Source organism: Carassius carassius, chromosome 25 (assembly GCF_963082965.1).
Source record: "Carassius carassius chromosome 25, fCarCar2.1, whole genome shotgun sequence".
NCBI classification, from domain to species: domain Eukaryota; kingdom Metazoa; phylum Chordata; class Actinopteri; order Cypriniformes; family Cyprinidae; genus Carassius; species Carassius carassius.
Genome location: NC_081779.1, coordinates 14,072,829 through 14,096,310, shown reverse-complemented (window position 1 = coordinate 14,096,310; position 23,482 = coordinate 14,072,829). Strand labels below are relative to the sequence as shown.

The following is a 23,482-nucleotide window of genomic DNA, read 5'->3' as shown; positions in this document are numbered from 1 at the left end:
TCAACGTTTTACATTCATGCACTACATAATTTTTTTAATCGCTAAACAAAGCCGGAAATGACGTACCATAACCACCAGTCTTATTAAGACTTTGTTAAATGAAACGTAACGATTGTTTTGAAACTGCTTTTGGTAAATATGAATAAATACTTTACACAAAATATAATGCGACGCGGAGATACCATGTTAGTGTCCGTGCTTTGAAGCAGTGAGAGTGGGGTAAAGAGGCGCGCGCTCGCGTGAGGGGGATGGGATGGGGCCACTCAGAGCTCTCGTGCTCCACGAACTAAGCGCGCTCATTATTCTCACTTTTGTCCTTTATATTGATGCTGTTTTAAAATAAATTAAATCTTTCCCGTTACCGCATGTGTTACGTGGCATCCGAAAAACAAAAAGTATCGGTCTGCGATTGAATTGTGGTGCAGAAAGCGTCTAAAATGTATCCCATTGGAGCAGCTGGTGGTGAGTATTATGATTAGCGAGCGTGTTAGTGACGGGATGCTAACTGAATAAGTCTGGTGATTTTGTTAAAGATAAAAATGTAGTTTAATGGCGTTCACCTGCACATGACATCAACGTTCAAGTATTTTTTTAGTTTTAGCTTATAGCACTGAAGTCATATTTCCCGTCTCTGTCGATGGTTTGTTGTGTAGGCCCATTGTTGTTAGCCTGCTAGCTAAGCTTGTTGACCTGCTGGCTTTTGAATTTACAGCCGCTAGTTAAACTCATGTGCGCGTCGATCTTAAAACGTAAACCGCTCTTACTATCTAACTATTTTAGTTTTGGAGATATTAGCGTAGTTTAACGGTTTCGGTCTAATTGTTCTATGTTTTATCGTTGATACTTTGGCACCAGTTTGACTTTTTCCCAGCTAGCCATTACTGAAAGTTACTAACTAAAGTTCTAGTTGATAAATTATTTATTATGCTTCCAAAATTAGCAAATTTACCCGGTCTATTTGTTTTATATTTGCACAGTCGCGATGTTGAGCTAAAGTTGAGTGTGTCTACCCAAATTATGAATGCAAAATTGTTGTTTGTATTATTGTTATAGGTCACGATTTCATGTATTATGTATCCTCATTACATTTAAGAAAGAAGTTTTAAAGAATTAAAGTATTGAAGTGCTAAAGGAGGATTACACATTTTAAGAGAGACAGTTTTTGTTCAAGTCACAAACTTACATGAAGAAACCATTAGTTAACATTAGTTTACTGCATTAGTAAACATGAGCTTAAACTGAACACAGCTTCTACAGCATTTATTATTCTTAGTTGATGTTAATTTCAACGTCCTAATAGTTTTAAAATCAAAAGTTTGAATTTGTTTACATTAGTTATTGCATTGTGTTTTATTAATAAACATTAAGAAATGCTGTAAAAATACTTAGCTGTTTATGTTAACAGGTTTTAATGAATGGGTGCTTATTGTAAAGTGCTACCACTTAGGTTTCATAACAATTATGAGTTTGTTGTATCATATGCATTAGAGCCATGTTGATATATATGCATCTGAAATGGTGATGTAAAGAAAAGACATCCTGGTTCTTGAGTGTGTGGGAGAGTTTAGCAGGTTGTTGAGTTGCTTGTGTGGTGTTTGTGATAAGGAGGTAAAAGGTCTGTTGCCCAGTGGGATGGGTTCATGTCCCTAGTATCTTCCTGCCGTGTTTTTAGGGTTGATAAGATGGGGTGAGACGGTTCATGAAATCTGTCAGCGAAAGACTTCAGATACCAACAAGCCTCCTTTTACACATTGAATGTTTTTCATACATTTAACACTGTTGCATTAACTTGACCTGTTTTTCCCCCCAAATCAACAAACCATGTGTGTCCCTGTTTTATTGTATGCTCAACATTTGTAATCAACTAAATCTGTTGGATATTAAATCAGCTACTTTCATTTGATTTTATAATTGAATTGTAATTTTTTCAGTTTTCATGTTAAATGGCTGTATTTTTGTGATTTTACATATGTTTCTGCACATGATCACTATGTAGAGGTTTGTTTGAAATAAACCAGTTATTATGTCTTTTATAGCTGCTGAGCTGTGTCAGGGACAGCAGCCTTCAGGGTCAGATGTTTCTGGTAAGCAGCCCAGACTAAGCTGGCCTGTTGAAAAGCCTAGCATATATTTTCAGTACTGTTTATCAAGTTTCTTGAAATGTTTAATTAAAGCTTTAAACCATAGCAATGATTGTCTTACAACTTCATTTACTGTTGAGAGTGTTGTTTTGACTCTAAAACCTTTCAACAAGTATTGCTCAGTATTTTTCATTTTCCAGTTTCTGATTGGGTAAGTTAGTACAGTAGTAAATGAGGTTTATTACTTACAGTATAACACACTGTGAAAAAATAGGTCATAATATACTGTATTTAAGGAACTTTCTGCGTGTGCGTTTTGTTATTATTATTATTTTTACGGGTGTAAGTTGTATTTTAAATTTTTGCAATTATTTTTACAATTATTTTTTGTGTTTTAAGGGTAAACAGAAATGTTCGTAAAAGTTAATGTATGATGTCCTGGAAGAAAATTACCACCTTTTAAATTTTTAAACAGTGCATGAGCACATGGCTGTAATTATTCTGTTTTAATATTCGGTACAACACTGTGAGATATTGCTTCTCGATACAGTTAAACTAAAATGAAGTTGATAGCAAGTTAGTTACTTTTCAAACTAAAGTTGACCAGTTAGTTTCTATATAGGAAAAAAAAGAAGTTCTGTAATGTGGGGTGCTTGAGTTTGTGGCACAGCAGAGCTCTAATAGTCTTACCTAAATGTTTGTGTGGGCCTAATTAATAGGATTAAGCTTCTCAGAGCTCCACTGAACTAAAAATGGACTTTTCTAGCTTAAAATAATGGACCTGGTCCAAAAAAAAGGTAATGTTTCTTACTAATGTTATAAATAAATAAAATTGTTTGTGTTTGTCCCGTAGCTCCCCTGTCTCCTCCAGCACAAGAGTATGTCTTCAAACCACCTCAACGGCCAGACTTTGGCACAATGGGTAGGACAATCAAGCTTCAGGCCAACTTCTTTGAAATGGAAATACCCAAGCTGGAGGTGTACCATTATGACATAGACATCAAGCCTGAGAAATGCCCACGGAGAGTTAACCGGTAACAGCTTTTGCCTGAAACTTGAAATTTCAAATGATTGTTTGGAAAGAAATTTATACTAACTTTTTTTTTAATTTTTTAATTTTTATTTTGTAGTGAAATTGTTGAGCACATGGTCCAGCACTTTAAGACACAGATCTTTGGAGATCGAAAGCCTGTGTATGATGGAAGAAAGAATCTCTACACTGCCATGCCTTTACCCATTGGAAGAGACAAAGTATGCACTAGGAAAGTCACGATAAAGTCTGTGTTGGCTTTATGTTCGTGTTTGATAAAGTAGTAACTGAAATGTTTTATTCTGTATCTACACAAATTTTTTTACATTTTATGGAGTGTCACATCATACTGATGTCCCAAACTGTTCTTTTAGGTGGAGCTGGAGGTCACAATTCCAGGCGAGGGAAAAGACAGGAGCTTTAAAGTAGCTATAAAATGGGTGTCCTGTGTGAGTCTGCAAGCTCTACATGAAGCACTGACTGGACGGCTACCAAACATCCCCTTTGAGACTATTCAGGCTCTGGATGTTGTCATGAGACATTTGCCCTCTATGAGGTTAATGGCTGTGTTTTGTTGACTCGGTTTTCCATACATCACTATTAGGGGACTTCATCCTTCTGCACACTGTGCTGTTTAAACACGTTATTGCTGTGTCTGCAGGTACACCCCAGTTGGACGTTCATTCTTCACTCCCTCTGAGGGCTGTTCCAACCCCCTCGGTGGAGGAAGAGAAGTTTGGTTTGGCTTCCATCAGTCTGTTCGACCATCCCTTTGGAAGATGATGCTCAACATTGATGGTCAGTGTGCACTGACATCATCTGCATTAATAAATGTTTCTTGAACCTTTCTTATATGAATCTTTTTGTAATATTTATCTTTAGTGTCTGCCACTGCGTTCTACAAAGCTCAACCTGTGATTGAGTTCATGTGTGAGGTTTTGGATTTTAAAAGCATTGAAGAGCAACAGAAGCCCTTAACAGATTCCCAGAGAGTGAAGTTTACCAAGGAAATCAAAGGTGATTTATTACAGTAATTAATGACATCCCTAATGTTTTTTATGGATTTAATTTTTGAACATTGAATTTTTTTTACCTATCAGGTCTGAAGGTTGAAATCACTCACTGTGGACAGATGAAGAGAAAATACAGGGTTTGTAATGTGACTAGAAGACCAGCCAGCCATCAAACGTAAGATGTTTTAAATGGCTAGAGCTCAATCTGTATGAATGCCAATGCATTTTATATTCCTCATTTGTAGGATGCAGCATTAAAAGTCAATGCTTTAAAAATGTATTTTGCTTGTCTCTAGGTTTCCTTTGCAACAAGAGAATGGTCAGACCATTGAATGCACTGTTGCCCAGTACTTCAAGGATAAGTACAAACTAGTGCTGCTATATCCACATCTCCCATGTTTACAAGTTGGTCAGGAACAGAAACACACCTACCTTCCGCTGGAGGTTGGTCATGCTTGCTTTTTTCCACCTATCTCTCTCTCATTTCTTTCTCTGAATGTCATTTTTTTTTTATATAAATGCAGGTCTGTAATATAGTAGCCGGACAGAGATGCATCAAGAAACTGACAGACAATCAGACCTCCACCATGATACGTGCCACAGCCAGGTCTGCTCCTGACCGTCAGGATGAGATCAGCAAACTGGTATGTGCAGCTCTGTGTCCTTTTTCAGTCTTTTAAATCTCATCCACACCTCATGATGGATTTCATTTGGTTGTGACAGATGAGAAGTGCCAACTTCAACACCGATCCTTATGTGCGGGAGTTTGGAGTTATGGTAAGAGACGAGATGACTGAGGTCAATGGTCGGGTCCTTCAGGCACCTTCAATTCTCTATGGAGGAAGGGTAGGAACCTGTCCTGGTCAACTTGACATTTATCTTGCCAACCTTGTCATTGAATTCCAATCTGGATGTGTCTTCCTAATTTGGTCATGTCTCTATGTCTCTTTTTTAGAACAAAGCAATAGCAACCCCAGTCCAGGGTGTGTGGGACATGAGGAACAAGCAGTTCCACACAGGGATTGAGATCAAAGTGTGGGCTATCGCCTGCTTTGCCCCACAGAGGCAGTGTACAGAACTTCTTCTGAAGTAAGCCAGCTTTGACCTGGATCTGGAGAAGTATTTGGGTTGAATCAATGTTCAGACCCTTACATGGTCGAATCCTTTGTTTGTTTTTTCTAGGGCATTTACTGACCAGCTCCGTAAAATATCACGTGATGCTGGCATGCCCATTCAGGGCCAGCCGTGCTTTTGCAAATATGCCCAGGGAGCAGACAGTGTAGAGCCCATGTTCAAACACCTCAAATACACTTACCAAGGCTTACAGCTGGTGGTTGTCATCCTACCTGGGAAGACCCCCGTTTATGGTAATTTAACACCTGTCGGTTTTCTTTAGTATTTTTATTTTCAGTGTGTTTGTAAAGTTGTAATGTTCTAAACACTGTCAATTCTCATAGCTGAGGTGAAGCGTGTTGGAGACACTGTTCTTGGCATGGCCACGCAGTGTGTCCAGGTGAAGAATGTGCAGAAGACCACACCTCAGACCCTTTCCAACCTCTGCCTCAAGATAAATGTCAAACTGGGTGGAGTCAATAACATTCTTCTTCCACAGGGCAGGTGAGGTCAGCTTTTTCAAAAGCCTTTGACATGCAAAAAGCTTAAGGCACTTTTTCTAATGCAGATTTGGTAATGCCTGGGCTGCTTTCCCATGAAACTTGACCAGAAAGTACAGTGATCTCTACACTTTTCTGCATTGCTTTATCACTGTTTATGTCTTTAGGCCCTTGGTGTTTCAGCAACCAGTCATCTTTCTGGGTGCAGATGTGACTCATCCACCAGCTGGAGATGGCAAGAAACCCTCAATTGCTGCTGTAAGCCTGACAAGACTCTGATATTTTAAGGTTGATTATGTTAATTGCATAGTGCCAATTAGCACTAATACCACAAGTGTTACCAATCTACTACTTGTACACAATTTTAAGCCATGTCATATAATCTCAAAAGTCTTTAATAAGGCTTTTGACATCCTAGAGCTAGGGGGCCTTCTAAATAATAATAATAATATTTATGTTAGTCATGTGTATGTTTATATAAGTTGTAAAGCTATATACTTGTATGGCATAACCTATATATACATAACATATAGGTATATGTAGATCTTTATAGGTTATATTTTTAGATACCTTTTTATGATTTGTGTACATGTCCATGTTTGTTCACATACGTTTACATGAGTAGCACCGCTGTGGGGCACGACATTTTCTTTCATCTGTCTCCACATATAGCGAATGACAATAAAGGTCACTTGACTTGACAATAGGGATTAGGGCTGTGCAAAAAAAAAAAAAAGATTTTTCGATTTATGTTTTTTTTTTTTTAAATGACGTCGATTCTCAAAAGCCACGAATCAATCTTTTCTGGTATTTATTTCAGCGCACATTTAAAACAAGATCTGATTAACATGAATCTTATCATTACTCTTCTCCACTAGATGTCACCTTTATTTACCTTGCGTGATGTTACAACGGAAAGCCTGTCATTCATTCAATGCTTATCATGGCGGAGATACTGGTGATTAGAACCAAGAACAAAGCCATACGCCTGATTCGCAATGCTCAGGTGAAATGCAATAGGAATACTATAAATCTGCAGAAGCATTTGATATCACGCATAAGGTGCCATGATTTCTGTAATCAATGAATGAAAGGCCGGGCACACGTTTTGTTTACCAATGTAACTTACACACATACTATAGCGTGGACGACGTTCGCAGTGTTTTCAGCTTCTGCTGTTTCACTTTGATAATATGAATACACAGCAGCTGCAAGTTCCTCATGGCAACCCGTCAAAATAAAAGTATAGTTTAACATTAAGAAACGTCAGAATACATTACTATTTAGCAGTCTTAAGACTTAATGCTACTACTGCTAAAGCGTATTAATAAATCTTTATTTTAAAAGGAATAATCACATTTGTTTTCTTTTTTAATTTTAACAGTAAACCTCTGTTGTGCAGCACTTTGTTTGCCAAAAAAGTAAGTGTATAGTATTCATTTGATTAGGATAAATTTAATGTTTCATGCCTTCATCTGATTACTAGAAAAAATAAGAACATTTTATAGGGCCCTATTATTGTTCAAAAAGGATCCTATACAAAAAAAGAATAGGTTTAAAATACCGATGTTCTTAATTTTCTGTTTTGATTAATTCATTTGTAAACTGATGTTTACTGTTCAATTTCTTTTTTTTTTAGAAATATCAATAGTATTTGTATTAAAAATATTTTCACTGAATGTAATAAAAAAAAAAATTTGAGAATCGATTTGTATCAAGAGCTTGAGAATCGAAATCGAATCGAATCGGGACATCTGAATCGATACCCAGCCCTAATAGGGATGTAACGGTATGAAAATTTCTTATCACAATTATAGTGACCAAAATTATCATGGTTATCAGTATTAGCACAGTATTATTAAAATGTGCTGGAGAGGTTCAGAAAACAAACATCACCAACAAACATCAAATAATGACTTTTTGTTTGCATAATCACTAACAATAACATTACCAATGATGTTAGGATTTTAAATGACAACTTTGACAACAATAGGATGTTCAAATATCAAATATAAATGTTCAAATAAAGCTTTGAAAAAGTTTCACAAAAAGGTAAACCTCACATTTCAGCCTTTAAATAAAGAAAATGGTTAGGTTAAAATGATTGTGTATATATATAATTGATAATAATTTATTAATAAATTATTATATGTATTTTATCTGCTCCATAAGTAAATAAAGTGTTGAGTCCACATAAGCTTGTTTTCATCAACTGGTCAAAATTTACAGCAGGGCATGAAATTTGGTGCGTTTTTGCCCAGACAGAAACTGCACACAGACTTGATGTAAATATAATCTCTGTAAATCCACTCGCTGACAGCAGGTGGCGCTTATGGAAAAGATCAATTAGAGCCAATTTCCCGTAACCTACGTGGACAAAGCAGTATTGCAATTAAGAACACATCCTTTAGGTATAACGTTGAGCGAAGATGAAAACAAAATACCATTGAAATGTTTCTGAAGACAGTCAGAACCTTCAGAGGTACATTCATATAATTAATTTATTCATTTGTATAATCCCCTTAGCACTCTTTTAAAACCTCTCGCCCCTCCGCCCTGTTTACACTCAAAACGAAACTACTCTGCATGCTGTGCTCACGTGAGGGTTACTGTTACTTAAAACGGTGCTTTGTGCTTGACAGTATTTATTTATTGTGAGTTGCTCAAATCGAGGTAATCCTAATAAAGGTTTAATGATAATTAAAATATGAAACTAATACTAACCATGGGGAATTGTAAAATGATTTATCATCCATACAGTTACATCAGTTGTTACATCCCTGCTTGATAATAACACATTTTATTTATTTATTTTTAAAATATAATATTTAGGTTGTTGGCAGTATGGATGCCCACCCGAGTCGATACTGTGCTACGGTGCGGGTGCAGCAGCACCGTCAGGACATCATTCAAGATCTGGCCACCATGGTGAGAGAGCTGCTGATCCAGTTCTACAAATCCACACGCTTTAAACCAACGCGCATCATCTACTACCGAGACGGCATTTCAGAGGGCCAGTTCAACCAGGTAGATTGCGGGCCTGCACTTTTTTTTGCCAATGCTAGCTGATTGGTCCTAACACATTTCATTTAATCTTCAGTCTCCGGCTTTGTCTATGCAGGTTCTGCAGCATGAACTGCTGGCTATTCGTGAGGCCTGCATCAAGCTGGAGAAAGATTATCAACCAGGCATCACCTTCGTAGTAGTGCAGAAGAGACACCACACCAGGCTCTTCTGCATGGACAGGAATGAGCGGGTTGGTTAATGCACAGGATTTTATCTCTATACAGGAGTCCCTGGATAGGCCCAGGAGTTAATGTCTTTTAAACTTGCCTTTCAAATTTGCTGTTTATATCCAAGGTTGGAAAGAGTGGCAACATCCCTGCTGGCACCACAGTTGACACCAAAATTACTCATCCATCTGAGTTTGACTTTTATCTTTGCAGTCATGCCGGAATTCAGGTACTATTGAATATTTCAAATAGAATACCAATGAAAGATCAATAAAGAAGTCATAGACTTATTATATATAAAGTGAGTGCATATGAATGCTTTATTCCTATTCATCAGCTACCGAAAAAGTGTGGAGGTTAATTGGCTTTAGTGTTGGTGAACATTATGCTTGTCTAAGAGTGTGTGATTTCAGTTCTTTATAATTGCTGAATCTCCACAGGGAACCAGCAGGCCGTCCCACTACCACGTGCTGTGGGATGACAACCATTTCACCTCTGATGAGCTGCAGGTCCTCACCTACCAGCTGTGCCACACCTACGTGCGCTGCACCCGCTCTGTCTCCATTCCTGCACCAGCCTATTATGCCCACCTGGTGGCGTTCCGTGCTCGCTACCACTTGGTTGACAAAGAACACGACAGGTACCAAGTCTTACTAACTTGGACAGAGTAAATTACATGGTTTTATTACAGAGAAACTAAAGAGAAAGAAACTGTCCTAAAGTTTTGTTTATTTAATGTTTTTTTCAGTGAACCTAGATTATCCAAGCTTTTATTATTGAATAAGTAACATGATGACATGTAGAGAAGGCTATATAGTCTTGTTTGGTATACATTTTCTTTGGATTGCAACATCCTGTTTCTGCTCTATAAAGTATGCTAAAATAAGTCCTTAATGCTTACAACTCCGTTAATTCACTTTTTTCTTACACAACTGGATGTGACTTTTTTTCTTTTATATAATGCAAGACCTTATTCATTGTTATCCCAATAGATCTGATTTTATGTGTGTTGTAATTTTTTGCCGGCAGTGCTGAAGGCAGTCACACATCAGGTCAGAGTAATGGCAGAGACCAACAAGCCCTGGCCAAAGCTGTGCAAATACACCAGGACACAATGCGCACCATGTACTTTGCCTGAACATAGCCAGAAACAAGCCCTACATCCTGGAAACAGCACGGTGTGTGTGTCTGTGTGCATTTTTGTGTGTTTCCCTCAGTTGTATAAATGAGATCCTTCAGTGGGGGGAAAAACAAGAATCCCCATGCTGTTAGTTTTCAAATTGCCCATGAAGTCAATTTCCATACATCATAAATATCCATGATTTTAGAACTGTAATTATTATTTTTTTTATTATGATTTTTTTTTTTTTTTTTGGTGTAGTGGGCATGGTTATGTGTCTCTGTTGTATATATGCATGTCAGATTAGAGGTTAACATGTTTACATAGTCAATCCAAAAATTCAAACTATTTTTACACTGAAAGTTACATTTGCTTGATTCAGTACTATCACCAAGGCTGGTGATGGAGACTCATCAAAACAATGGGTTCGGGTTAGTTTAGGACAACACAGATCAGGTTTAGGGGTTGTAGAGATGCAGTTTCCACAGCTAAATTATTTATCAGTAAAAGCAAGTGCACTGACCAGATGGGGGACTTCAGGACAAAAGTACTTATCCTGTTTTGTTTCATATATTTGTGCTAATGTGATGATTTTTTTTTTTATTTTTTTTTTTTATCATGTTGTCATTTACTGTTCAGTCCTGGGCTCAGTCATCCTACTGTATGAGTCCGTCAATGACATGACCGACCGAGCACTACCATGTGCTTGTATCATGAAATTTGAACACAGTATGTGCAGAATCAAGAATGCATTTGGAAGTGAGAATGTAGGAATTGTTCTGACAATCAGTTTTCTGGCGCCTTGCCGCTCATATGAGACTGGTTCTCATCAGTGACGCTCTACGTACCTGTGCCAGGGTTCTCTGTGCGGAAACAGCTCTGAAATATGGATAATTGTCCTGAAAAGTACTAATATTTTGGGGCTCTTAGCATTTAGATGATGAGATTATCTTGTGTGTAAATTCTAAATTCCATGAGCATTTCTCTTTTATTGTTCTCTTTGATTGTAACCTAAGGTTTCAGTGGGTTGGGTTTATGAGTTAAGTTTCAAAAACTCCCTTGACGAAAAAAATACCATCACTTTTTACTTTAAGCACCTGTTCTGAAATTTTCATTTTGATATTGTCAAAAATCTTCTCCACATTGAAAGACAAAGCCAGTTTTATGCTGAATATCGGGGAATCTGCAGCCCTGTGATTGGCTTGGTTCTGTGCTCTGTTTCCAACAGTGAAGTTTGACTGTACTATGCTGGCTGGGTTTAAAAGCTGTCATCGCACTCCAGCTGGCATACAGGCAGTCAAGACTCTTTTTTTTTTTTTTTAAGAATAATATCTACAATTGCATTGAGACAAAATCAGAGTGAAAATGTCATACAAATTTCAAATGCACCTTAATAGTTTTTTTTTTTATAACTAAGAATCTCTTGCTTATAACTTAATTTCCATGAGAATATTACAAATCCCTTTTTTTAACCGCAAAGATACTTTTTTCTTTATATGTAAACCTAAAACCTTGTTAAATCTAGTTTTTCTTTTAGAGACCTTTTGTAGATTAACAGGGTTGGGCCATTATGCGTGTGGTTGTTAGCTTTTTATTGCTTAACCAAATAGAAAAATGTATTTAGTTTGAATCCAAACTTAGTTCAAATTGAAGGGCAATACATTGTATATGTATTGGTAAACTGTTTTCATGTAAACAGTCTTATCCCTTCTAAAGCATATCAGGATGTGTAGCGATTGATTGAGTCTTGTTAGTTAATTAACTGTAAGATCGCTTCCCCAAATAATTCTTCAATATTAACTTGAAATTCTTGGGAATTTTTTAATCATCTTTTTCTAACTATGCATTGTTTACCAAGAGATTTTAGTGGTATGTTTGTGTATATGAATTATAAATATAGAACATTTGTAATGTAGTCATTTTCATGCTGGGTACTTTTAGTAGTGTAAATAGTACAAGCCCTGTACCCGCTGTAGCAGTATTAGCTTACAAAATACTCTATTTTTATTATCAGCAATTGGATGTTCTTTATATGGCTCTCAATTATTCCTTTTAGCCGAACAAGATTACATATGTACTTGTAGTTAATGTCCTACTATAACTGAAGCACAATAGGACATTATAATTGTAGGTGCTAGAGTTTATTCTTGAGACAACCATTTTTTTATATCTTGTTTAACTTCAGCTTTTAAACAAGAATCAAAGACTGGTCAGAGAGCTTAATGGTAATGTTTGTTTTTTGATCTGGTGAAATCTGACTTTTGATCCTGAAACCCTGACGCTCATTTTCTAAACCCAACAGACTGTGTATAAGGGGCATTTTAATTTATCTTCAAATACTTGACTAGAGTTATGTTGTTATTTGGCGCTGATCTTGTAACTCGTGGCAGTAGATGGACTTTGAAGAGCAATGGACAGAGTTCTTTAGTTCCGGTGATGGTCTGGATCATGAGTATGTTATCTGGGTGCAGTTGTGTGGAAATGACTAGATGTCCTACCTCTTGTTACCTGTTACTTGTATTATGGTAACATTACCGCACTGGTCATTTCCTCATAATTGCACTAATAGGAAATGTCATCTTTTCGTCCCGCTGAAAGTGAAAGTGGTAGATGTCACAGAAATTTTGAACACTTGCTCTAAAATTGCATCTTTAATTCATATTTGTTCAGTGGCCATGCCTGCTGCCATTTAGCCTAGATGATTTAGCATTGCTATTGTTTTATTATGGTAGTTTTAAGCTATGTATTGAAAGCTAGAATTGAGTGCTGCAAGTTTAAGATGTCAAACATTTGATGCTTCACAAGTCAGACATGAATCCAAAAGATTATTAAATGCTTTCCGTGAATAAGTGGCTTAATGCTTTAAATGTGCCCCGCAAGCTATAAAAATGTTCATTAATGTATATTATATTCCACTTTGATCATTTTCTGTTCTTTTTTAATTGCAGCGCATTGTCGCTTTATCCATACTTGTTTGAATGCGTTACATAGTTTTCCTGTTTTTCTTAACATTAAGTTAGAAGAATAGCATTTACCATTTAACATCAGAAACATGAGGTGAAATCATTGCTCAAACTACTTAGATATTCTCTGGAATGGTCTGTTTTTTTAGTTATTTTTTTTTACTATTCTTTTCATCCTCGTGACTTGCTTTAGTTGGATGATTTTTAGAAGTTACTGAGTTTTTAGTATTTTAACCTTTTTGAAATCAGCACCTTAGTCAAAGGTCTTCAACATATGCAATTTCTCAAGTGTGAAATATGAGATGTTTTTGCACTATATCAGAAGGTGTTACTAATTTGCATACTGGTGGACAGATTGTAAGGTTATAGAGAGGAACCATCAATAGTAGTCTTGAACTTTTTTTCATATACCATCATATTGGCACTAATCTATTAAAAGTTGACAGATGTAAGAAGGTCTTGAGTTCTTACACTATGCAAAAACTAATTTCCACTCCATCACTGTTTGTATATAGGGTTCAGATTGTCTGATTTTGTCTGTGAAATCTGTCATGCATACCAAATTGAGCTATGGACTTTTTTTTTCTTTGTTTTTCTCCTTCCATAATACAATCGGCTGATTTTTATTATTTTTTTTAATAAGGTCATAAGGAATCTAATGCAAATTTTTGATTTAAAATGTGTCCATTCAAATATCCATGAATGCAAATGTCATGGGGGCCAAGAATTAATGGAGGAGAATGAAGTACGGTGCTGGTTTTGAGATCATCCCGTTAATCTTTGCTGCAGCATCTCCGTTTCAATTCTTAAAGGGTACATATGGTGTTAACTGAAAATTTAAATGGTGCCTCAGTTTCTTTTGATTTATTTATCAATGTTCTGTTATTAACATTATGCACGTCTCTTGCATCATCACTTTTAGAGTATTGTCTTTTGCTGCTTGACTGAAGCTTGTATATTGCTTGGCGAAGTATCTCTCCAGGTCCGTGTGGGGTTACAGTGTCCACATGCCTTTTTGCTTTACACCTTGTGGTTTGAATGAAACTAGTCCATTTAGGTTTGATTCTTAGGTGGTGCCCCAATTACTTTCAGATTTTAGTTTCAGAAACTTTTTTTTTTTTAAGCAGACAAAAATGACAGTCTCATCAAAATAATTTTGCCCCCTAGCTGTGTGATCAGAGGTGGTCTTTTAACCAGATCTATTGCTAATGTGTTTGCATTAGAACTTTTGCACTATAGTGTTCTGAAGCAGAAATGTAAGCCTACATACCATGGTAGTTTTGTTACTGTACTTATTGATTTTGTAATTCCTAAGGTGGCAAGTTTCAAAGATGCTACCTTATGACCTGCTAAAACCATTAGGATACAAACAAACGGCTTGAATTTACTCCATACACCTGCATACTGGTTAAGAACATTCACATTATTTTCATCTGTTTGCTCCACTTTGTTTTATGCATGCACATTTAAAAGCAGCATTGAATCATTGGGCTTATATCCATGCATATTTCTGACTGTATCTCACCATTCATGGTTGTGATGTACAAAATTAACAGATAATGGGCAGTTTATTCAGAATACTCACTGGCACAAAGATCCTTAAATCGCTGATGTTTGTGGTGCTGTACTGTAAAAACTGTACATATGGCAATGTTTTGGTGTTTCGTGTTTTTTTTGCCATGTACTGCTTATATATTTCCAACTCCAGTTTCATCCAAAGGGTTTTTGAGCTATATTATAACTCCCATGTTCATAAATCAACCCAATAAGCCAAATGTACTTTCGTTGAAGCCCTTTTGCTTTACCAGCAACACTCTTTGGTGGTCCCATAATCATGACAGTGGTACTTGCTGAGCCTCCGTTCATTGTGTGCACAAATTAAACCTCTACTCTGTTTCATCAGGACAGTTGCCATTCAGCTAGTTGTTTTATTGGGGTATGATGACATACAAGTGTTTCAAAAAACTTTTTAGCAACCCCCCCCCCACCCTCCATCCCTTGTTGTGAGGGATATAAAAATATCTTTAAAAAAAAAAGAGCATAGTTCCATTAGTTCATTACGTGCTAACATGTTATTTATTCCAATATGAACAAGCATGTAAGATGAAAATGGGGTCTTGAGACTGATTTATTGGAATAATTGAGAGCTTCATTAAAACCTGGCTTTTTAAACCAACTTTGAAAAACTACCTCAATAGTGTCAGGTGCTAACATTAAAATATCCCTTATACGTATATGTACGTGGTCATGACAAAGAACAATAATTGTGACCAAACAACACAAGCCTATACTGTGTATTAAGCGTTTAGTTGTCTTTCACTCTTTTTTTTGTTTTTTACAAATTTACAAAAAATGTATGGTGGATCAACATATGAGGGATGTTTTGGCATGTAACAAAATTGCAGGGGACCAAAATAAATGATTTGAAAGTTTCCCTTTTTAAAATGTAGTGATAAATACTCATCAGCTTTTAGAGATTTGATTAAAATCATTTTCCACTGTAGCTTTTGAGCGGAAATGGAGCTGTTCTCCGATCCTCTAGTTGTATCTATGTTGAACAAATCAGAATGCAGGCCAAAATAATTGCCAAAACATGGTGGTCGAGTTGGTGTAATTCTTTTCTGGCATTGTGCCATATTGTGGATAACATACTGGACAAGAAACGTTCAATGACCACTGCTCTGTTTAATGGGTCTTTAGGGAAACCGACAACATTTGCTTGTGAAGCAGCTTGTCAACCTGTGTCAAATGGCAAACTAATCATCGTTGAGCTTTACTGTCTTTGGAGTGCTAGCACTCTACTTTGATTCTTCTACTTGATTTAGATCCAGTATTGCAATAAAGCTGTTTCGCTCTCAATAGATCCTGATCTGTTTGACGAACGTTCCACGACGAGTCTGCGATAAGCTATTTGTATTTTAATATTGTCATGTATGACTCCAGAGTGCTATTCAATGCAATTGACGTGTATTTACTATGCTGCATTTTATGAAGGGAATTCAATTTGGATCTGATTTCTCTCAGACTCTGATTGAGGATGCATTAAACATCCTAATACACTGGCATTTGAGTTTTTTGAGAACTAAATATTAAGGTACAAAAAGGTTGTATGAAAAGTCATTCAGATTCTTGTTTTTTTTTTTTTATCTGTGAGCTTAAAAACGTCCAGCGTGTTTTGGTCGTGTATGTGTGCCTTTATAAAATCTCTCCTACCCCTGATCGAGTGCGATCCTTTTAATTTGATACTCAGCACCACATTGGATAATTTGTACATTTATCATGCAACCTTGAGTGAATGCTGCATAGAATGATCAGTATTTGTATTTTGCACTTTCTAAGCAGTTTTAAAGGATGCCCTGTGGTAATTGGGCACACAGACTATTTAAGACGAGGTATTTTCTGCTACAATAGGAATTCTAAGGAACAATATGACTTGTTGGTCTTTTCGAAAATAAAGTGTATAGATGTGAAGTACCTCATAAGCCTGATAAATGCTGCATAAACTTCATTTATTGTTCTTTTGTGAACCTCATTTCAAACATTTTCCCCTACAGGGAGGTTTGATGCCCACAAGCTGTGCAAGCACCTTCAGAATTCTGTGATTGACCAGAGACGCTATTTAAAAGCATTCTAGTGATGCACATCAAATGCAATTTGATAGACAGATTTAGGCATATTCACTGACATGATATACAATATTACAGAGCCTCTAGCTTGAGCATTGCTCATATGATTACGACTATTAGATGTAGTGACGTCCTGCAGTCAAAAGTTACAGTTGACTCCGGTATTGCCATTAAGGGCTGTATCTGCTATTGCCTCTCGTCTTCAGTCCCCTCACCTGTGTCTTAATGTAGCCTTAGAACTGCATTTATGGATGGAACATAATAAATAGTATCTGGCCTTAAAATATGCACTAACCACAACATGCAAGTCGCTACAAATCAGGCCATACGTTTGTGCCATAAAACTACCTCCTGAGAATGTAGGAGTATCCTGGAACTGACACCTTTTTTTTATTTTCCCCTCCCAATTTGTACGGTGTAAGTTGACACTTTTTTTTTTTTTTTTTTCATTTCGACCCCATACCCCACCTCAAGAAAATTATAAACAGTGAAAATTCCAGGACACTCTTGTTGAATTATTTATTTTTTTAATCATGTCCATGCTAGTGATGGAAAAGCCAAGCGACCAAAGTTTCAATAAGGCGGCTTTCTTGTACAGCGTTGTGGCGTCAAACCTCCCTTTCACATCAGCAATTTATCTTTCATTTAACCTTGTGTGTGCTCCTTTATATCATGCCAAATATTTTGCTGTCATTCCTATCATGAATTCTTTAATTTCTGATTCATGTTTGCATTCACTGCTAATCTACTTGTTGTAAAGTGAGTTTTTTTTTAAACAAACTTATAAGATTACAAACCAAGATATGCTGTAAACCCTGCTAAGACATAATGTGAAAATGTATCATTTAATATAGCTCACTTTCGCTTGACTCTGTATTGCATCATTTATTAAACAATTTCCTCTGACTGTCTTGTCTTGTGTTTTTAAGGTTTTTTTTTATGCTGGATTTTAAACATCCAGCTCTGTTGTCTTTGGAAGTGCTGGCCTCTGCTAATGTCTGGTTGTGTCTGCTGCTTTTGCCAGCTTTGTTCCATTCCTGTTTGCTGAGATCACATTTATGGGGCGCTGTTTGTAAAGCGGCTCACGCTGGAAATAACGGCAACATTTTGTCACATTTAGCTTCAAACAATGTTTAAAAAATTTAAATGAATGAATTTTTGTCACATTTTAGCACATTTACAACAATATTTGTCAACTTGGAGATATTTTAAATAATTAAATATAAATATTAAATGTTAAATCTAAATGCTAAATCTAAATGTTAAATCTAAATGTTTCGGGTGAAACTAAATATTTAGCTAATATGCAAATTCAAAATTCCAGAAGTGCCAAAATAAAAGCTCAATGAGGTCAGTGTGTGTGCATCGTGTCAAATACGTAACGAATAAAAACCATCTCATCCGAGGAAATTGACTCTTGGACATAGATTATCGTGATAATGACTACCTAAAATAATAAACATGTTTGGAAAAACTATTTGAAGAGTAGGCTAGTCACTTTTATGAAAAATGTGGGACTTATGATGACCTGTAGCCATAATAGCCAGCCACGAGGGGTCTCACTTTGACTGAATGTTTTGTCCTATAAGCCTATTTCCCCGCCCGCCCCTGACCAGGTACGGTAACTATTGATGCTACTGTCGTTCAAAATGTCCAACGAATCGGCGTTAGCCGAGAGCATAGGCTCTTGTTGGCGTTTAAGCATGCGAACATTTTCATAAAAGTGACACTAGCCTACTCTTCAAATACAGTTTCTCCAAACGTGTTTATTATTTTAGGTAGTCATTATCACGATAATCCATGTCCAAGAGTCAATTTCCTCGGATGAGATGGTTTTTATTCGTTACTTATTTGACACGATGCTATAAACACACACTGACCTCACCGAGCTTTTATTTTGGCACTTCCAGTTATTGGTATTTTGAATTTGCATATTAGCTAAATATTTAGTTTCAAAACGAAACATTTAGATTCAACATTTAGATTTTACATTTAGATTTAACATTTAGATTTAGATTTAACATTTAGATTTTACATTTAAATTAAACATTTAGATTTAGCATTTAGATTTAACATTTAGGTGTAACATTTAATATTTATATTTATCTATTTAAAATATCTCTAAGTTGACAAATATTGTTGTAAATGTGCTAAAAAGTGACCGTCAAAATTTCTTACCAGTTTTTTAAACATAGTTTGAAGCTAAATGTGACAAAATGTTGCTGTTATTTTCAGCGTGAGCCGCTTTACAAACGACGCCCCATACACATTGGCCTTTAAAATCCATCAACACGTATATTTTTCTAGATCCAGACACCCATCTTGTAAGTAAACGCAGATTGTGTGGATTCTTGCAAACCCCAAAACAATGTTGCCTGAGGCCAGCGCTGGTGTTTGCTTTCTCTTCTCACACTACAGTCTAAAACTAAGCTTTATATTGTACAGTTTAGCTAAAATAAGTACGGGTTTTTGAGGACAATCCTTGTATATCTCTTAAAAATAAATTGACTGCCTCAGACTTTCTTACAAACGCCGTGACTCAAGCTCTGTCTGTCCTTCCCAAATCAACAGCGAAAGGAAAAAATAACGTTTACAGACAGGGAAACCCTCCTTAAAAAATTCTACAATGGCCGCGACTCAAAACCTAGTGCATGTCTGCTCAGTAATAGAGAGTAGCCTATGTTATTCCGCGTCCAAGTGATGTCTAAAATGCTGTCTAGATAGGCAGCTCACTGGGAATTGAGACTCTTACACTCTTCCAGCTGACCAAAACTCTGACTGGAAAGTACAGCTGTTTTTGTTTTACTCCACTCTTGAAACTTATGTGCAACGTCCATTGTTTATTTAGTGTATTATTGTTGTGTTTATGAAAAGAAAAGTATTTCCTTTTCGTAACTAGACACGAGTTGTGAGCAGCTCTGAGTCTAGCTGTGAAGAGTGAGTCAGATTTTCCAGGAGCTCGTTTTCTGCCTGCTGGTCTGCTGCAGCAGTCTGTAAGGTAGGTTTATCTGAAACGGAGTAATTTAACGTGTTAAGGTGTCAAATCCTTTTGCATCGTTTGTTAGTTGTAAACTTAAACGCAAAAACGTTTTTCAAAGAAATTTTCCTCATAAAACATTTCAACGCAGACGGCGACAGAATTCGACGAAGTAAATAGTCAACCGTTACTTTTTTTAATAAATTAAAAAAAAATTTTTAATTTCCTCCGTGTGAGATGGAATTATTTTATTTTTATTTATTTTATTTCATGTTTCCTCATATAACGCTTACTTTAGGTCGGTCTTGAGTGAGAACAGTAAACTAATAGAACGATGCATGTAATGTACACATTTGTTTCGATGATACTTTCGACTGTAACAGCGTTACAGCAGTTTTATCCGATTCCCTAGAAAAGTTTACATTCTGAGGCACTACCAAAATGACTGTTTGAGCATCCCCAGCAGCTCAACATTATAGAAATGCTTCGACCTACCAGTTTGTCTGATGAACCGCGTGGAGGAATGTTGAAGAAATGTATTCGAAAGCAATCATTATTTTGCAATTAATCACTATAATCAGAAACATTATATGTTTTTTGGTGGAAACTTTATACAGCACATTTAGCAGATGCCAGAATACTAAAACATCAAGAAGAACAAAGTTAAACACCTTGTACCACAATATTATTCTATAATAGATTTTACAACACCTGCTGTTTGACATAATCATAAATATACATTAATAATGTATCAAATAAAAGCAATACATAAAAATGACACCATTAATATTCCCTATAGCAGTGGTTCTCAACAATTTTGACTTCCCTTTTGAAATAGATCGTATTTGTAGGCTCTCCTATGTAACCTGATAGGTATTTGTTGTATTTTTAGTGTTTTTTTTTTACTATTATTTTAATTAAGATTAAAATTGTAACATTTAAATAATTTTAAGACTTTGGGGGGGCTGTTTGCTGAAGCCACTAGGTTGAGAATTGCAACTCTATGCATACAAAATAATTTCAGATGTTTTTTGTAAACTAACAAATGTAATACTTTTTAAAAGGTGAAAATTCTGTTTTTCCATATGTGCAGCCTCCTCATTGTGCAGGACGCTAGACCTTAAGGATGTAGTGTGACCCAAAAATTTGTTGATTATTTTTTTCATAGTCATCCTGCCTTATTGAGATCCTTTGATATGCATTATAGTGTATTAAACATAGGTTTAATACACTAAGCTCACGTGGAGCAAGGACAGTTAACCAAAGTGTCATCCTTTCAATCCTGTTTACTGTTTGTGCAATATCACCAGTATGCTGTTGCTCCAGGACAGAATGAGAAGGACTTGTTTGTCCTGGTGCCTTTTCCTGTTGTTTGTCTGGTACCCAGCGGGCAGCATTATGACGGATCATGAGCTGGAGGGTTCGGACCAGGACTGGGGTTCTGGATTACACGGACTTCTAAACAGCTTTCCAGCTGATAGTCCATTTGTCAGAGAGACGCCTGGTAAGCCAGCCAACTGCACTCAGCGCTTCTGGCTTCCTCCGTCCTCCCCTGTGTGCTGGGATGATATAGCGGGCCCAGAGGAGTTTGAGAAATCCCGCCTTCTCGTTCTGCAGAACAGGGCAGCACTGCAGGCTGTATCCACATCTAGTGGTCTTGAGGACGGGGGTGCATCCTTTGATCAACAGGCCAGGGAGAACATGCAGGGCGTCCAGGCTGACCATCTCGCTGTGGCCCAGACCGCCAATACAATGCAGAAGGTGTTCATGGATTTGGATGAGAAGAGGAAGAAGGGGGAAAAACATTATACCTTCTCAAGGTAACTTGAGTAATTTTTAATGCTTTCATGGAAGATATATTTGGCTGTGATTTAAAACATTAAGCAGAATTTTACTATAAATTCGCCTTTTCACTATCTCCAAAAAACAACATTTCTGATGGCGAATAGTATGGGAGCTGCATGCACTTCTGAACATATATACAGTGTTTTTCAGACACATTTGAGCTTTGGGTGCATTGAAATATTTGAACTTTTGTGACTAGTCGGTATATGACCGTCTGACAGGTTTTAATGTATTGTCTACTTAAAATGATGAGTGCAAGGTGAGAATTACCAATATTTTCACATTAGAACGTCAATCTTTAAAAACAGTTATTAATAATTTAAACGTATTTGTCAGTCATTTGTTTTGTGTGTGGATATATTTAGATATTCATTTTACCATGGTGAATAAGCAGAGTAACAGCTGATTCATGACTAAATTTAAAGTTTCTCATACTCACTTTTTCAGTGGTCTTGTTATCGTAAAGTAATTTTCTCACTCATTGTTCCCCAAGTATTTAAAAAAGGAAAAGAAAAAAAAAAACTTTGTCAAAAAACATTGTTAAAGAGTTATAAGCCAACCAGCTATGAGTTATTATCACTACAATCTTTGATTTTAAGAAAAAAAAAGTGTTTGGAAATCAGACAGAAAAGATAAGATACAAGACTATGCAATTAATATCTTTAACTTCAATTCCTAAAACTATATGTTTTAATGTGTACAGTATATATATATATATATATATATATATATATATATATATATATATATATATCTCAAGTGTATATGTGTGTGTTTATTTTATTATGATTCCAATATATAAATTGACTTATTGGAAGTAAGGCACTAAAGAGTAACCAATCATGGGTAATGTAGTTTTCCTGCCAAGAGTTCCACTGTTAAACACGACTGTTTAAAAAATAAGTTGAAATAATGCAGGCTGCTGGCTTCAACAAAAGCATAAACCATCCGTTAACAACCTTCGCAGCTGACACTATGTCTGTCTTTAAAGGCTTACAAGATATCATTAAAAATCAATTTCTCTGTTGAGAAAATGTACTTTACTTACAAGAATCTGACTGTCGCAGAGATAGTGGAAAGGCAGCACGTGATTACAAAATGTCAACACAGGTTGATTTCTTCTGAAACAAAATTCAGAAAATTAATTATTTCATTTTTTTTTCTCTCTCTCAGTCTAAAGGAGCAAACTGAAAACACGAAAGACTCCATTGCTAAAAAGGAGCAAGTAGCCGCACTTCTAGAGAAACATCTGACCAATCTGGAGAGGTCTTTGAACACTATGCAACTTCGACTGGCCAAACTACTACCCCAGTAATTTCATTTGAGCAACACAACCTACACGTGTGGAAAATAATATAATGCATGTTTATTATTACATTTTATCAAACAAATAAGACTTGTATCACCATATACTGCATGCCAACAGCACCCTGTATTTCTCTTTTGTTACGCATCTTCCTCTTGTTTTTCCACTCCATTAAGTAAATGGGATTAATATTAAGTACTGGCAATAAAATCTATTTTTATACCCCCAGACTATAGACTGTTCCCTAAATATGTTAAGTACAATTGTATTAAGCTTAATTTGTCTGTGATTTAAAAAAATAAAAATAAATACATGCACAACATGCTTTGCATGTCATAAGCCTCTTTTGCACAGTACATTGCCGTAAAGTTACTGTAATTACTTTACCGGTAAATACAAAAATGTGCTGTTTACACAGACAACATTTCATCTTTTTACTGGTAAAGCACCATTAACACATCACTTTCAAATACTTGTAAATATGTGACATCATTAAGCAGATGTGACCTCTAAACAGCTACACCTCATTGTGTTTTTGTAAACATGGAGGGGTATAGGCGGTTAGTGTTTTTGTGTGTGTGTCAAATGTTAGATATCTTACGTCAGCGCGTTCTGAATTCGTACGTGATCAGTAATCACGCTCTGTATTCACAAAGAGCACATTACCAATAATTT

The 23,482-nt window shown here is 36.2% G+C and overlaps 2 protein-coding genes across 3 annotated transcripts; both read left to right on the top strand.

Moving 5' to 3' along the window:
• The first annotated feature begins 200 nt into the window (after window positions 1-200).
• LOC132104266 (protein argonaute-2-like) lies at window positions 201-10,503 on the top strand. 2 transcript variants are annotated; one of them, XM_059509600.1, is made up of 20 exons: window positions 201-462; window positions 2,037-2,084; window positions 2,935-3,115; window positions 3,212-3,332; window positions 3,486-3,667; window positions 3,773-3,909; window positions 3,994-4,128; window positions 4,212-4,299; window positions 4,421-4,568; window positions 4,649-4,768; window positions 4,848-4,970; window positions 5,080-5,213; window positions 5,307-5,491; window positions 5,582-5,741; window positions 5,905-5,995; window positions 8,570-8,764; window positions 8,859-8,993; window positions 9,098-9,199; window positions 9,411-9,610; window positions 10,000-10,503. In XM_059509600.1, exons 1-20 carry the CDS (start codon window positions 438-440, stop codon window positions 10,106-10,108), a joined length of 2,619 nt encoding a protein of 872 aa, XP_059365583.1. In that variant the 5' UTR covers window positions 201-437; the 3' UTR covers window positions 10,109-10,503. The 2 variants fall into 2 exon arrangements, with proteins under 2 accessions (XP_059365583.1, XP_059365584.1); XM_059509601.1 differs by having other exon boundaries at window positions 8,838-8,993.
• An 8,361-nt stretch (window positions 10,504-18,864) lies between these two features.
• LOC132104703 (uncharacterized) lies at window positions 18,865-23,132 on the top strand. Its single transcript, XM_059510264.1, has 3 exons — window positions 18,865-19,677; window positions 20,967-21,476; window positions 22,675-23,132. The coding sequence occupies exons 2-3, from the start codon at window positions 20,968-20,970 to the stop codon at window positions 22,814-22,816; spliced, it is 651 nt and encodes a 216-aa protein (XP_059366247.1). The 5' UTR covers window positions 18,865-19,677; window position 20,967; the 3' UTR covers window positions 22,817-23,132.
• The last annotated feature ends 350 nt before the right edge of the window (window positions 23,133-23,482 follow it).

Bases quoted from the DNA above. Each gene is read 5' to 3' on its own strand.
- LOC132104266 (XM_059509601.1), top strand. From the start codon at position 438: ATGTATCCCATTGGAGCAGCTGGTG. The intron at 4,971-5,079 runs GTAGGAACCTGT...TCTCTTTTTTAG, and splicing joins CAATTCTCTATGGAGGAAGG to AACAAAGCAATAGCAACCCC. The intron at 5,214-5,306 runs GTAAGCCAGCTT...TGTTTTTTCTAG, and splicing joins TGTACAGAACTTCTTCTGAA to GGCATTTACTGACCAGCTCC.
- LOC132104703 (XM_059510264.1), top strand. From the start codon at position 20,968: ATGCTGTTGCTCCAGGACAGAATGAGAAGGACTTGTTTGTCCTGGTGC. The intron at 21,477-22,674 runs GTAACTTGAGTA...TCTCTCTCTCAG, and splicing joins AAACATTATACCTTCTCAAG to TCTAAAGGAGCAAACTGAAA.